We start from the raw sequence: 13,806 nt of genomic DNA on the forward strand, positions 1-13,806 counted from the left end.
GTCGCATCTGGTCCTGACATCTGATCCCATACTACTCTGAAGGTATATCATCCATGTTCTGTGACATGCTGAGGATTCGTAGACTCTTACACCGTAAAATACAGAACAATTTATCATTGGTAAGTATTGCTAACCAAGTTACAGTCCTTACTCAACAGCTGACATTAGAGGATCGCTTTCTGAATGTTGTTATGATGGTGACCTCGCTTCTACATCTGACTTTACTGTCTTATCCTTCCGCTGCAATACTGACAAGCTCCAACGTCGGCCACAAGCCACTCTAATCTGCGATATGTAAGAGGTAGTTCATGAATTGATGGCGACACACCGTCGCACATCCAGAGTAGTCAAGATAGACACTAAGCTGCCGGTAAATAATTACAATGCCAGAAGTCTAAACTCAGTGCGTTTGCAGCCGAGACGCAGAGGTCAAATTAAGGAGAGAAATGCTCAAAACGCGAGTCTCGACGAAGTGTTTAAGCAAAACAACTATCACGATCCAAAGGCCGGGGGAGCATGAGAGGAAAATGAGTCAAAAATGGATCGTTTTCAAGTATCTAAACATGTATAATATCTAATGGAAGTCCACCATCAATCAAAACCTCGTCAACCAGAATAACCTGTCGCATGTCGCTGACGATAAGTAGCCCAAGAGTTGTGCATCCGGCGTCTTTGGCCGGGGGTAAACTCTTCATAACAGATGCTGCGGCATATAGTCAGTGGCGAACCAGTTGGATGTCTTATAAATTACTTACTCATACGAGTAATCCATGTAGTTATGAACTGGATCGTAACCAGGGATATCGGGACAAGTGTCCTTTCGTTTAGGACAACCACTTGTCGGCTCTCCCTGCGCCGGCGTATCAGCGACTGAATCCCCTGGGGCTTCACATCCATTCTCAAACGTGTGAAAAAGACTGAACCAATGCCCGACTTCATGGATCGCAGTGCCGCCTAAGTTATACGGTGCGGCATCGCCACCGGGAACACTCTGCGCCTCGATTACACAGCCGTCACGTATGAATACGTCGGATCCAGTTGTGGTGTTTGACGGAAAGGTACAGTAACCAAGAGCGGATGTGCTACCAAGCCTCGCAGTATCGACGAAGTAAAGATTGAGAGTGCTGTAGTCGCCCTGACGCAGCTCTCTCTTCATCCCGACTTCATCGTCGCCGCCAGCCCATTTTGAGTTGGTAGTGCAGGTTACGTTTTTCAGATCGAATGAAATATTGTGAGGTGCGAATGCTGTGTTCAGAACCTTGAACTGGGCAGCTACCTGTCGTTGAGAAATTGCTTCCGATGCGTTTGAGGTTACAACGTGGATGTAGGTATCGACACAGATATGTCTAGATGTTTCGATCCTTGTCATCTTTTCAATGTCCTCTAGCGCCTTGACGCTGGCCCTTTGTTCCGGAGTAGGTTCGTTGATGGCGCAGCGTGAAAATTGATTTGAGCGCTGGGCATACGCTATATCGTTGCTGAAAAGAAGCAGAAGCAAAGCTCCGGGAAACATGTTTGGCTGAGATGGCGGTTGTAGAGAGTTGGTGAGAGGCTGTAGGGAAGTGATGGGCAGAAGTCGGCGTATGGATGCATCGTCTTATATCCCATTGCCGTTTTTGTATTACGAGTCTTCGAACAATAGGAATGCATTACTGATATCCCTCTCAATAAGTGTTGCTTCCCGAGCCCAATAATACCCCTAGCCGTAACACGGTATCGTGATCGGGATGAAAACATTGTTTGTAGTGGTGAATAGCATGGCATTGGTAGACATGCTCGCTGTCTCATTGGCCTCGCCCTTTTGAGGGACACGGCACAGGAGATGGATGGATATTCAATCGAAAGGCAGAATGGGATTCAACGTATTCGACAGTGGCTTGAAGGGAGAACGGCACATGAAGAAATTGCTTGAAGAATGGAGTATTACAGATGATCGACAGGGCGCCCAGAAAAATGTCTCGAAGCGTAGCATCAATATCATGCCTCCTTTCTTTAGAGGACTAGCCTGTATACTGAAGTAGCAGAGCTGGGAATAATCCCGAGCTCGTATTGTGTAACGACCTACCGCGGTTCCGCACAAGGAGCGAGGCATGGAAGAGAATAAGCCAACTTTAGAGAGTATTCTATGGAAGTGCACTCATGTTTGCTCATTTTAAAGATGTTATATCACAATTAGCATAAATTGCTCCTAAGTAAAACTAGTGCGATGTTGAGTTACAAAGATTAAGCTATCTATATCCATCAACGCAAATTTCTAAGCTCCCCTACACCATTAACCATCTCCTATAAATAGCACTGGACTGTCTGTGCTGATTTAAGCTCTCTGCCACAAGTCTCAACTGCAAATAACACATGTCTCTGAATAGCCCGACTGCAGAGTCAACGAGGTTACCCTGCTGGTCATGGAATGACTTCATTGCCCTCCAAGATTGGTTAGCACGCATGAAGATACTAGTTGGTGGGAGAAACTCACCATGAGACTTTGGACATCGGTCAAAGAGACTGAAAAGAGCTTAAACACCGCCAGGAACAGCGGGGGCAGGGGCACCAGGATTTGGCGCAGAGGGAGCGACAGCAGGAGTAGTAGGAACGGCAGCAACGCTTGAGACCTCAGTAGGAACGCCGTTGACAGTGGTAGGGACACCAACAACATCAGTGGCGCAACCAATGGGTTCCGTGGTGGTTGTGGCAGGAGATATGAGAGCGCTGAGAGAAGAGATGATCGCCTCAAGATCGCCAGGAGCCTGGCGCTTGTCAAAAGGAAGGCCTCCATCGAAGGCATCAGACGTGGTTGTGACAGCGGTGACCTCAGTGGGCGTACCAGAGACAGAAGTCGAGAAAGTCAGGATATCCGTCATGGACTGAGTAGGGATGGGCAACTGGCCGAGGAGAGAGCTGAGCGAATCGAAGAAGGCATCGAGATCAGCTGGGTTGAACTGACGTTTCTCAAGAGCGGCAGCGTTGGAGCCATCATAGGGAGCCGCAAAGGCAACGGAAAGAAGGGCAAGACCGATAACAGACTTCATTTTGAATAAGGAAGTTGAATTTGGTGAGAAGGAGATATGTGTTTAGGTGTTGATATGGTGAGTGGTGCAAGTGTTTGAATGGTGCGAATTGTTGTAGCGCTGAGATGGGAGGAAGCCCCATGATATATTATATATTGAATTCTCAAAGCTATTTCAATCACCATCTGCCTTATCATGAAATGTGTAAATGACGTAACTTCCTTGGTATGTCGGTGGCTGTAGCCACGAGGAAGGATGCCTGAACACTCTACGTAATTGTCATCGAAATCAAACCCGATCGATGGTTTCTGGATCCGATCTGATCGATGAAGCAGGTCACGATAGACTAAATACATGAACTTAGACTGGGTGGTTTGGCAAAGAGTACTGATGTTCTAGATGTGGAACGCGGAATCAACCATGGCATATCTCAAAGTGGTAGGTTTGCACTGGGTTTTGATGAATACCCACTTGCTTCTTCCAAGGTCTCTTATCTTGGAACCGTAGAGACACAAGATATTAGGACCGATTAGTAAGACAATTTCTAACTGAGTGTTGAGATGTCGAACTGTTGTCAAGACCAAGAATTCCGTCATCAACGTTCCTATCAGATATATGCACTAAGACATGGCCCGAAAACAAAACATCTCGTAATGACGTAAGTGCCTATGATTGAATGTTGTGGCACGTGAGATAATCGTAACTAATAGTTCATCCTCATGCTGAACCTCTACCAATTACAGCATATTGCGGTTTCGTTCTTTCACCTATGCAGTAATGTCTAGTGAAATACTGCACATCCACGTGATTTTCACCCTTGATTTCATTCCCAGCAATGCATAGACGATAATATTGGCAATATGCAGGCAGGTTGGAACGCTATGCCGCTTGATCAGAATTTTTCAATAAATCGTCGCCCCTTTTGTTCTCTATCGTAACCTGCCTGTCGTTCAGCATCACTTCATCCCTCAACATGAAGCTTATGCCGATAAATACGTTGCTAGATCCATCGTCAACTACGTCCAGTTTCTAGCTAATTGCACTTTATCTCGTCTTTGCTGCGCAAAAAAGGAACATGCGCTCTATTATCGTCACGGCTATCCTCGCCGGCTACGCTGCAGCAAGTTCACTTTCAAAACAACACAAGCACATCAGAAGGACCTCAACCTTCCAGATAGTCTACAACGGGACAGAAAAGCTGAAAGCCGCCAACAATACCCTGTACATAGGTTCGCCCAAACAAGACGCTTGCTGTAATCAGTTCAATGCTGAGGATGCGGCCACCTTCTATCTACAAGACGAAGAGCTCTTCCTCTATTCACCAGGAAATCCCAAGCAACAGGTGATTGTAAACAGTGCAAAAGCAGCTAAAGAATGTGAGAAGACTTTCATGGGACACTGCACTCGGCTCACAATATTTCCTCTAGGTCAAACCTCTGTTGGCTACGTCATTGGTTCAAGAAAAAAGCTAGACAAGACGCTGAGAGAAGGTTGGCGGATGGATGATGATGACAATATTACCTTCAAGGGCCTCAATTTGATGGTGTGCAGTGGCTCTGGGGTTAGGGGGGACATTATTGTGCAGAAAAGTGATTGCCCGCTCAAGGGCTGCAGCAGGGCGTGTCAGAGGGTCACAGCAAAGGCGGCGTACACAAGCCATCCCACGAGTTGCTTATATAGTGGAAAGGGACAGGTTGTTTCACACTTTTGTTTGTAGCGAGCTAGTCAGGATGCTTCTGAGATATGTCACTGTATCATTACGAACCTTAGGGCTGAACGTGACCGCGACCTGAGATGTTCGGAACTCATATCTGTGATAAAATCTGGAGTTGTGGATATTTAAGTATACTCCTCGAAAGTTATGAATAATAACTGCTTCACGACGCAGTATTTCGTGAATGAAACTCAGACAAGGAAAGGGGGGAACAACTGCTGTCACATCAAACCAGGGTTGCGGCTAAACCTATTCCCTAGTGGCTCTTGCAAATCGTGTAGCGTGTGGTCCATAAAAAGACTCCCTATTTCTTCTTGGCCTACAAGGAAACCAAAGTGAAGGGGTTGACTGTCAGGAGTTGACTACTGAGGTCGCGGGAGCCGAAACAAACTTCAGGGAGAGCGCGGAGATTTAAATGTGAGTGAAGCGCAGCCTTATGATGCAGCGCAACCAGAGACCACTATCGACTTGTGCCGCGATTACCCCTTATGTGTCTCGGATCTGATGGTAAGTACATCCGTAAAGTTGCTACCAAGTGGAACTATTGATTTGTGCCGTGTTTAGCGCATTTTTGACTCAGAAGACCGTTGCAAGCCCACCTACCAAAGCTCTCCCTTGATATTGCCATATACGGCAACCAAGATTATTGTGAGAACTCAACAGAGCAAAAATCACTATAAAGATCTCGATATGCCGACGCTCTGGAATGAATAACAATCCAGCCCTCATTCGATCTACACTCCTTTAGCCACACTCATTTAGACTCCCCTTACCACGAGACTCCTAACATCTCACAACATGAAGTTCTCTACACCAGCCCTTCTTCTTGCTTCCATTCCAATCGCCTTTGCTAGCCCTGGCAGCTATGGATATGGATATGGATATGGATGTGACTGCGAGAAGGTTGCTACTGTAACCGCTACATCAACATGCACGGTCACAAAGTCAATTCACGACCCTCCGGCCATCGAGACCGTCAAAGTCACTGTACCGATCTACAAAGCGCCAGCCACCAGGACTGTCACCAAGGTCGTTACGTCAGTCGCTGATCCTCCCACCGCTAAGACCGTCAAAGTCACGGCTACAGTCTACAGCCCCCCGGTCACTAAGACTGTTACCAAGGCTACCACTGTCACAGAGCCCATGTACAAGGCCCCAATCACCAAGACTGTCACTAAAGCTGTCACCACATACGGTTGGAAGCCTACTGTCACCAAGTACCACAACGAGCCTGCATACACCATGTACAAGACCCAGACTGTCACTGAATCTATCACCAAGCCCTGCGCTGATCACGGAAAGCCTCAGTACAACATTGGCGTTTATGACAACTCTGGATATGAAAACTCTGGGAGCGGGGACTACTATGCCTGAGAGACGAAGAGTCTTGAACACTCTGGCTTTACATCATTGCTTTAATATTTTCATTTCTCTATGTGGGACCAGGTAATTTTGGTGGTTTGGAGCTGGTTATGTCAGATTTATGTTTAGGGCAACGCTTTTACGCCTTCTTAGAGTACAAGAACCTGTTTAATCGTAATATTACTCTTTGTTGTTTAATCGCAGTTCTTAGCCCGTGATAATTTGCCATTATAAGTTTACCGTTTCAGTCATGAAGGAGAACCCGCTTGCAGGCAGTGCATGTGTCCAAGGAGAGGCGATAGCCACTGATCAAACCAATTACCCTTGTGTTATCAAATGGCCATGTTAGATGGGCTGACGGTCGCAAGCGGGGAAAAAGTTGCTTGTAAAGTGCTTCCATGCAGCCTTGAGTAACACAGATGCTACCAGTATAGAAACAAGTGGGAAACTGCGTGCTTCCTTGTGAACATTAATAAACAGATCTCTTAACCGATAGCTTGTCTTGAGCTATTCAACGTTCGTCATGGCTAGCTCATTTTGGATACCATAACGCGACAGCATGTCTGAAAAGCCAATACTCAGTGAAAACATCAACTCTGTTGGACTTGAACCTTTTGTTGTGTCTCCCTCAAACGGAATCCATCTGGATTATGTCTATGATACTTTGTAATTCCTAACAACATCTTATGAGATACCCTATCCACGTCAGCCACAAGCCGGAGTAATAACCATCTGTATACCTGAAAGCTGGAGGAAGCCAGCCATGCAAAAAGGATATAGTCTAGAGTATATAAGGCACGAATCGTCAACTTTAATGAAGAAACTCTTTGTTCATTTCTTTCTGTCAGCAATTTTGATAGCGAAATGGGGATATTTATTTCAGGTATAGAAGGTTAGGTTCTACATGGAGGTGAGTACCAAGGCTAGCGTGTAGGAGGAAAGAAAGTTTGGGACGCTTACTGTAAATAATAAAAAGTCTGAGGTAATTTAATATAAATTTAAGATGAGTTTAGGATACCCTTTACTGGGTTATTTTGACACATTACATTAAGGTCCGATATTCTTGCTCCCTGAGAGCTAGCAACAACTCTACATAGTTATATGTGATTTAAGTTTAGTAGGCTGCAGTAATGGATATCGGACTTGCAGCTAGATTTTCTTTACATTTGAGATACTATGACCTTTAGGCGCCCACGCTCTAACCCAGATTAGTTAGGCCTCATGAGAAGACACAGAAATCCTGCATTACATGTCTAGAAATGGAATGATCAAACACGCGTGACCTCTGATAACCCATTCACTACACACTCTAACTTAGACTACCCTTGCACCGCTTATGCATTCAAACAATTCATCTCCCCAGGTTGGCGTATGATAAATGAAGAAACTATCTGCAGCCGGTTCCCAAGCCAGTTCTTGTCCCTTAATAATCCAACTACTAAGCTCCAAAGAGAATACTGTGATAAGGTTAGAGTTTCAAAAGAACCTTCAGCCTTCAAGGCACAAAGGTAAATGACGCCCTCATTATTTCGTAGAATCTTAATTTTATCTGAAAAGCTAGATATCTTAATGACTGATTTTTAAGATGTATAAATAAGTGGCTGCCTGCTGCTCTTCCGTAAAGATGATCCAGCTCAAAGCACACCAAACAGAATACGTCTGTATTGGTCAAACAGTCAATACGGGGCCCAAACAAAAAGTTACACCGGCACGTGGGCAAACATAACGTAGACACGCGTTCGGCACCAGTTGACAGTGATTGAGCTTGGTTGTTGCCATTGCATCGTGGCCCATAGCTGACAGTGATTCACTGCCCGTCAGCTGACAAAAACGCTTGATACGCCCGTTCTCTGCCTCTCGACTCTTCCCACCAACCTGAATTCTAAATCTCTACATCATCAATCCAAAGCCTGGGTTCTGTGTGGTGATTACAAGGTCTCAACCTACTGACTTCCCATCGTGAAGCGCTTCAGCCAGTCTACCAAGACTTGCACCACAGAACAAGAGCTATCAGAAGAAATAGAAACTACAGCCGCAAACACGCCCTTCAACCGTCTTTTGGATACATCCGAGCGGCTGCAGATTTCCCACAAAGCACGCTTCCTTCGTTCTGCCAGCTTTCACCATGACGACCTTCGATGCTGAAACATTCGCTTTCCTCTCCTCCATCAAGGAGCCCGTCCTCGAAGACGGCGCAACGCGTACGAGGCTCCTCGACATGATGAACAATCTCATAGCTCCCCACCCTTGCGAGATCGTGCAGTGGCTTCAGATGGCAGAGTTCCGCGACTTTGCCTCTGACAACTTGCTGGTTCATTGTGTCCAGACCTGGGCTGGCTACAGAACCCAAACCCACTCGTTGTGGATCTTTCTGCTTCTAGGCAAGTTCATCGCGAGGATGCTTGGGTGGGAAGGGTTTGAGTGCACAGTCGGGGGTACACGATACCAGTGCGCTCGACCTGAAGAAGTGAAGATGGAGCTGGAGTACAGGTATAATGAATGGGCATACGAGATGGAGGACATGGCGATCGACATGCCTTATGCGTTTGGATATTCGTTGATCTAAGGCCATGTTGCCTGTTGCTCTATCTCAAGTGATAGACCTGACAGCTGATGCTTGCATCCTGCCTTGTGGCTGAGAGCTTAAATCAGAAGAGAGCTCAGCTTGCGTCCCACGTCTTACTTCGACGATATCGCTCCCAGTTTGACATCAACATTTGAATATGAAGCTTCTAGAATAGCTGAGCAACAAAACCTGATGAAAAGAATGGTAACATCCTCACATTTGTCAAGCAACGTAACAAGACTTGAACAATGTTGACGGCCAAGGATTATCTTACCGCCACTTACAATCAGATAAGTCCTTTCGCGTTAGCCAGTGAACATTATTCATCATCATAATAATATCATCACGAGGATGTTTCTTCCCGTTATCTTCCCAGAATGGTGGAATACAGCGACGAGGCAGAATAGTGGCCCATCCGCCCATAGTCCTAATCTAGACCCCAATGCTTCGGCAGCCGAGCAAACCCAACACAGCCCTCACAACAGGTCCTCTTCAATTTTCAGCCTCATCATTCGACCACTGACACAAGTTCGTCCCTGAGACAAAAGTCGGCGAGTCCAGCGCCATTCCTGCACCGCCTCCAACCAACCAGATCGCCCGCCTTCGATGGCATCAGCTTAGTTCCACGCCACATCCGCCAGGGCTTTTTCCGATCGGTACAACGCTAATTCCCATTTAGTACTGTATGCAGCGCTGTCGCACAGCCACAACCCTTCTGATCTACCGACCGCAGTACACAATTGGCTGTTTGGCCTTCAGCTGCCAGGTACAGACATCGCATGGAAAGGCTGTTTTAGCTGATGATCTGCTTACATGAGATCCTCCGACCCAGCGCCCCGGTTCTAAGGGGTCTTGGCAGGAATGTGTAAGAGAAATCGAGGCAGGGGTACCGCGAAATTCTTCCCTCTAAGGAAAATATTCTCGAAGATCATTCTTGTCATGAGGAGAGGTATCAGCCTTATAAGATATCGGTTGACCAATCGCCATCCATATGTAGACTCTAATAGGAAGAGCGGTCCATTTGTACTGAAACGGGTTGATTCTGTCGGAGGCAGCGATATTTCAATGTTGGATAATGGAAGAGTTTGCTTTGGTAGATTGGGGGTCAAGGGGAATGAGACTCTCCGTATGCCAAACGACCGTTTGACATGAATCAATTTGGTATATAAACTCATTTCTTCAGTCTCGGACGTATGGCAGTAACCTAAGGAGACTCAGCTTCGTGGTATCACTCTTCTTGCACAGGAACTCAACGCAAAAAATCCAGACTTGACACGCCTTTCACTTTAGGCCACTTTTATAACCTTCATTATGATATTTCCGGCATTTGTTGCAAACCTTGAGGACGTATACCCCAGCAGCTCTTCAAGTTCTAGAGGCTCCTACCAGATCTCAGACCAAATCGTTGACATAGGCTTCCCCCAAATCATGCAACTGACCTGGACACCATCACCCTCTACAATGGCTCTCTTCATCTCTGAGCCCGGTTCTCATACTCTGTATGCAGTCTGTATGCCTCGCGGCTGGCAAGGACCGACATATCTCTTCCCAGGGTCCAGTGTTGCTGGAGATCCAATATCGTCTGGAATAAGATCCAGCGACGGGTTCACCTTTCAACTCCCCGGAATACCCAGCTACAACACTCCCTCCGACCAAGTCATTATGACCTACCATCGCTCGCGGTCTAATCCCCGATACACCTTCTCGATGAGGGTTGAACATGGTGGAAGTCGCAGAACAGAGTCCTTCGAGTGGCGCGTCTCGTCAGAAGCTCAGAGAGGCGCTTACAGCATGGTATGGGAGCTTGTATCGCTAGGCCGTACAAGCAAGTCAAGCTCGGCCCGCTCTCGAAGTGCTGAAGTTGTTGCGATGATACACGAAGACAATACAGCATCTGCATCGGTGTCTGCCCAAAGGTCGGGAGGATTCCAATTTCTGGGCAGGGCAGCCACGGGTTCAATGGGATATCACTGGACTGTCACAGCTTTAATGACCAGTGTAGCAATTCTGCAGGATACCGGCCGGGGCTAGCACGAAAAAACTAGTGAAGTTGTGATATGGTTATTACAAGCAGATATTTAAGGCTGGGCATCGCGGATACGGGCAGACTTAGCAGGCTAAATCAGCCCCATCTCTACTCTATGTTAGATGCTGTATTGTGACAAGTTAATTATAGATCAACTCTACGTTTTCCTTAATTTATTTACATTGTTTCATGCCTTAGAGTCGGGGTCTTATGTTTCCGTGCCTTCTTGGGATTGCCAAAAAAAGATGTGCGTTACTCCCTCCTCCGTGAGATACTGAAGCCGCAGTATGTTGATGTTGAAGACACCAACAACCCTGAGAACAGCTAGGAAATAACTAAAGAAGATTATGGCAACTTCAACATCTCTGGACGACATCTGATTGGGGATCTAGGTTTTTCTGTACTTGGCATCCGTGCTTAAGGGCTCATAATCACTCAAAGAACTTGTCATGTTATTCACTCACACGCCCGTCAATACTCAGACACAATACCGGCGCAGTCCGTCGATGACGACTGTCCAGTGTCAGAATGGTGTGAATAACGAATATAATAGGCCATTCCGGCGGTTACTATCCCGGAATCGTTGTGAGTAGGCATGTCTTTGTGGGTCAGAGTTCTCAGACAAATTCATCTCCGCTCGATCTGGGCCCCGAGAATATAATTATCCCAACGTATAATTGAACTGTGCAATCACCTAATACAATACGATTTAACATCTTCCCAGCAGCTTACGTTTAATTCTCAACAGAAGATTTCAATGCCAAGACACCACGAAATACTTCCCACTACGATCTCAATATGTGCACAAATCTAAGTGTTCAGCAACTGGTGCAAGTGTGGCAAAGAAGCAGAACTAGATGGTCCCAAATTCTTATCATGTTTAGCAAAGGGCACGACAGAATGCAAAGGCACTGGCGATCAGGAAATTTAAGAGTGGGATTCGGAAAAAAGATGTGAGAAGTGCGAGGAGAAGAGGAAGGAAGAAGAGGCCAAACAACAGAAGGAATAGCGAGCCAAGAAGACCGCAGAATAGTCAACACTTTGAATAATTGAAACCCTGTAGCTTGATCATGTTGCATTCAGCTATCTAGACAACTGAAAGACACATGACCTAACACTGATCCCTCTCCATTTCTGTGGTGACGCGTGAAATCTTCCAGCCACAAAGAGTGGACTTCGCATGTTGGAATGACTCTTCGCAGTTGCTCACTGGCTTAATTAATGACCGGCACGGCTATAAAATGGCTTTTTAAAAACGTGAACTCCCCACTGTAACATTTGCCCCCATTAATAACCCCCGGAAGTTAGAAATGGTACACTCGAAAGTCAATATGTGCGTAGAGAAGATCTTTCAGTACTGGTGTAAGTGTCGCGAGAAAGCAGGGCGAGAATATGTCGGTCATCCATGCACCTTGGCGAATTGCAAGGGCTGGACAGATGAAGAGCGACATATACGAAACTCTAATAGAGATTGCAAGGAATGTGAAAGGAAGAGGCGGACAAAGGAGGCGGACGAAGCTAAGAATAAACAGAAGAGAAGAGGCCAGTAAAAACCTTCAGATAGTCTATAGCTTGAATCACTGAACTCCCGCGCCATTTCTATTTGGAAACCTGCAGAAAGATGAAATTCCACTCATGGATTAACAGCTGGAGAGTTACACCTAAATATATAAAGATTCAACGCTTTATGCTTGAATCACTGTGAACGTTTTACTCTTCACATGAATGCATGACCAGAACATCTATAAAACGGCTGAGCTCAGACATCTACCCTTCTACAACAACACTATCTCTTATGCTAAAGACTTTAGAAATCAACTCTGAACTCAACATGTGCGTATACAAAACCTTCTACTACTGGTGCAAGTGTGGGGACGAAGCAAAACGAGATAATCAAGATCGCCGGTGTGATCTAGCGGGCACATCAAAATGCAAGGGCTGGAAGAACGAAACAGTGAACTTTTGGTATTCTTCCAAGGAGTGCAAGGAATGTGAAAGGAAGAGGCTAGAAAAGGAGGAGCAGAAGAAGGCCACCAGGTAGTCCCTGTCTGATTACTGACGATACACTCCTCAGAGATTCATATATCAACAGTCACTTCTGAGATCACACTATAACAGTCAACGTGTCGTGATATAATCATTTTGATGTCTTTTCTATAAAAGTGAACCTGTTACCAACACATCTATAAAGCCACAGCTCCAACCCCAACTCCGCTGCCAAGAAGCAATAGTTTTCCTGTGCACGCATAAACCTACCTGACGAATCCCCAACTAAGAACCCTGCCATTTTAACTCCGTCACAATGTGCACAAAAACGCGTGTCGTACATCTTTGCAAATGCGGTCTTCAAGCTTCGTATGAACCTGTTGTGGAAAATCCCTGTGCTCTTCGTGAGATCCGTAAATGCATGCCGACGGTTGAGCATATAGAGAAGCCTAGCTCTGAGGAGTGCGCAACATGTAAGACGAAGCGGGAGAAGGAGAAGAAGAAATAAGGAAGGTTCTTGAGAGTTTCTGGCCCATTTCTTGTACATATATAAAGGAAATACAGCTACACTCTTACGGGAGTGCGGACGAAGGTCGATGTTGTGAACCAATCCCAACACCCTCACTCTGTCTCATGCTCAGCTCATAAAGTGTGCATCGTCCATCATGAGAAACGCGATCTCGTAGCTTCATTTGAGAGAATCGTGGAAATACCTTGAACGATCAACATCAAGGCCTCTGGAAACTTCCGAGACGAGCTTACGCATCTCACCTGTCGTTTTCCCCGTGCTGACCAGTCTCATAGTCTCACACCCCCTGTCTAGGAGGATTACGAAAAAGGTTCTGGGCACATGTACTCCGTAATTTCGGAGAAAAAGATACTGGGTGCTTACTGGTCGTCACGGTGGAGATCCGTGACCAAATATAAACCACGTACGCGTGTATTTGTCCCAGAAAAGCTGAAAAAACAACGATAACTGATGAATCGCTCTTCTTACTGGCAATGCAGAGAGATTGTCAATCGTAATGCTAGCGTAATCCCACTGTATCTAGGATTTGCGTGAACCAACAAGCATTAGATATTCGGTTCGATAAATCACTCATAAAAACAGAAAGCAACAAAAGGCTTTATTAACAAGTCCTTCCCA

The 13,806-nt window shown here is 46.0% G+C and overlaps 6 protein-coding genes across 7 annotated transcripts; 3 read left to right on the forward strand and 3 right to left on the reverse strand.

Moving 5' to 3' along the window:
• Window positions 1-606: 606 nt before the first annotated feature.
• On the reverse strand, window positions 607-1,513 carry FVEG_03684 (hypothetical protein; the record flags this gene model as incomplete). The annotated part of the gene is made up of 2 exons (XM_018891302.1): window positions 607-703; window positions 756-1,513. 2 exons carry the CDS (start codon window positions 1,511-1,513, stop codon window positions 607-609), a joined length of 855 nt encoding a protein of 284 aa, XP_018747793.1.
• Window positions 1,514-2,513: 1,000 nt separating this feature from the next.
• On the reverse strand, window positions 2,514-3,026 carry FVEG_03683 (hypothetical protein; the record flags this gene model as incomplete). The annotated part of the gene is made up of 1 exon (XM_018891301.1): window positions 2,514-3,026. The coding sequence occupies one exon, from the start codon at window positions 3,024-3,026 to the stop codon at window positions 2,514-2,516; it is 513 nt and encodes a 170-aa protein (XP_018747792.1).
• Window positions 3,027-5,517: 2,491 nt separating this feature from the next.
• Window positions 5,518-6,093, forward strand: FVEG_03682 (hypothetical protein; the record flags this gene model as incomplete). The annotated part of the gene is made up of 1 exon (XM_018891300.1): window positions 5,518-6,093. The coding sequence occupies one exon, from the start codon at window positions 5,518-5,520 to the stop codon at window positions 6,091-6,093; it is 576 nt and encodes a 191-aa protein (XP_018747791.1).
• Window positions 6,094-8,206: 2,113 nt separating this feature from the next.
• Window positions 8,207-8,647, forward strand: FVEG_03681 (hypothetical protein; the record flags this gene model as incomplete). Its single annotated transcript, XM_018891299.1, has 1 exon — window positions 8,207-8,647. One exon carries the CDS (start codon window positions 8,207-8,209, stop codon window positions 8,645-8,647), a length of 441 nt encoding a protein of 146 aa, XP_018747790.1.
• A 1,311-nt stretch (window positions 8,648-9,958) lies between these two features.
• Window positions 9,959-10,678, forward strand: FVEG_03680 (hypothetical protein; the record flags this gene model as incomplete). The annotated part of the gene is made up of 1 exon (XM_018891298.1): window positions 9,959-10,678. One exon carries the CDS (start codon window positions 9,959-9,961, stop codon window positions 10,676-10,678), a length of 720 nt encoding a protein of 239 aa, XP_018747789.1.
• Window positions 10,679-12,799: 2,121 nt separating this feature from the next.
• On the reverse strand, window positions 12,800-13,795 carry FVEG_15316 (hypothetical protein). 2 transcript variants are annotated; one of them, XM_018904439.1, is made up of 2 exons: window positions 13,431-13,795; window positions 12,800-13,372 (listed from the first exon to the last, which is right to left on the reverse strand). In XM_018904439.1, the coding sequence occupies exon 2, from the start codon at window positions 13,204-13,206 to the stop codon at window positions 12,811-12,813; it is 396 nt and encodes a 131-aa protein (XP_018747788.1). In that variant the 5' UTR covers window positions 13,207-13,372; window positions 13,431-13,795; the 3' UTR covers window positions 12,800-12,810. The 2 variants fall into 2 exon arrangements, with proteins under 2 accessions (XP_018747788.1, XP_018747787.1); XM_018904438.1 differs by having other exon boundaries at window positions 13,422-13,795.
• Window positions 13,796-13,806: the final 11 nt, after the last annotated feature.

Source organism: Fusarium verticillioides, chromosome 2, assembly GCF_000149555.1.
Source record: "Fusarium verticillioides 7600 chromosome 2, whole genome shotgun sequence".
Classification (NCBI taxonomy): Eukaryota; Fungi; Ascomycota; class Sordariomycetes; order Hypocreales; family Nectriaceae; genus Fusarium; species Fusarium verticillioides.

Excerpts from the sequence above, each read along its gene's own strand:
- FVEG_15316 (XM_018904439.1), bottom strand. The coding sequence starts at position 13,206 with ATGTACAAGAAATGGGCCAGAAACTCTCAAGAACCTTCCTTATTTCTT.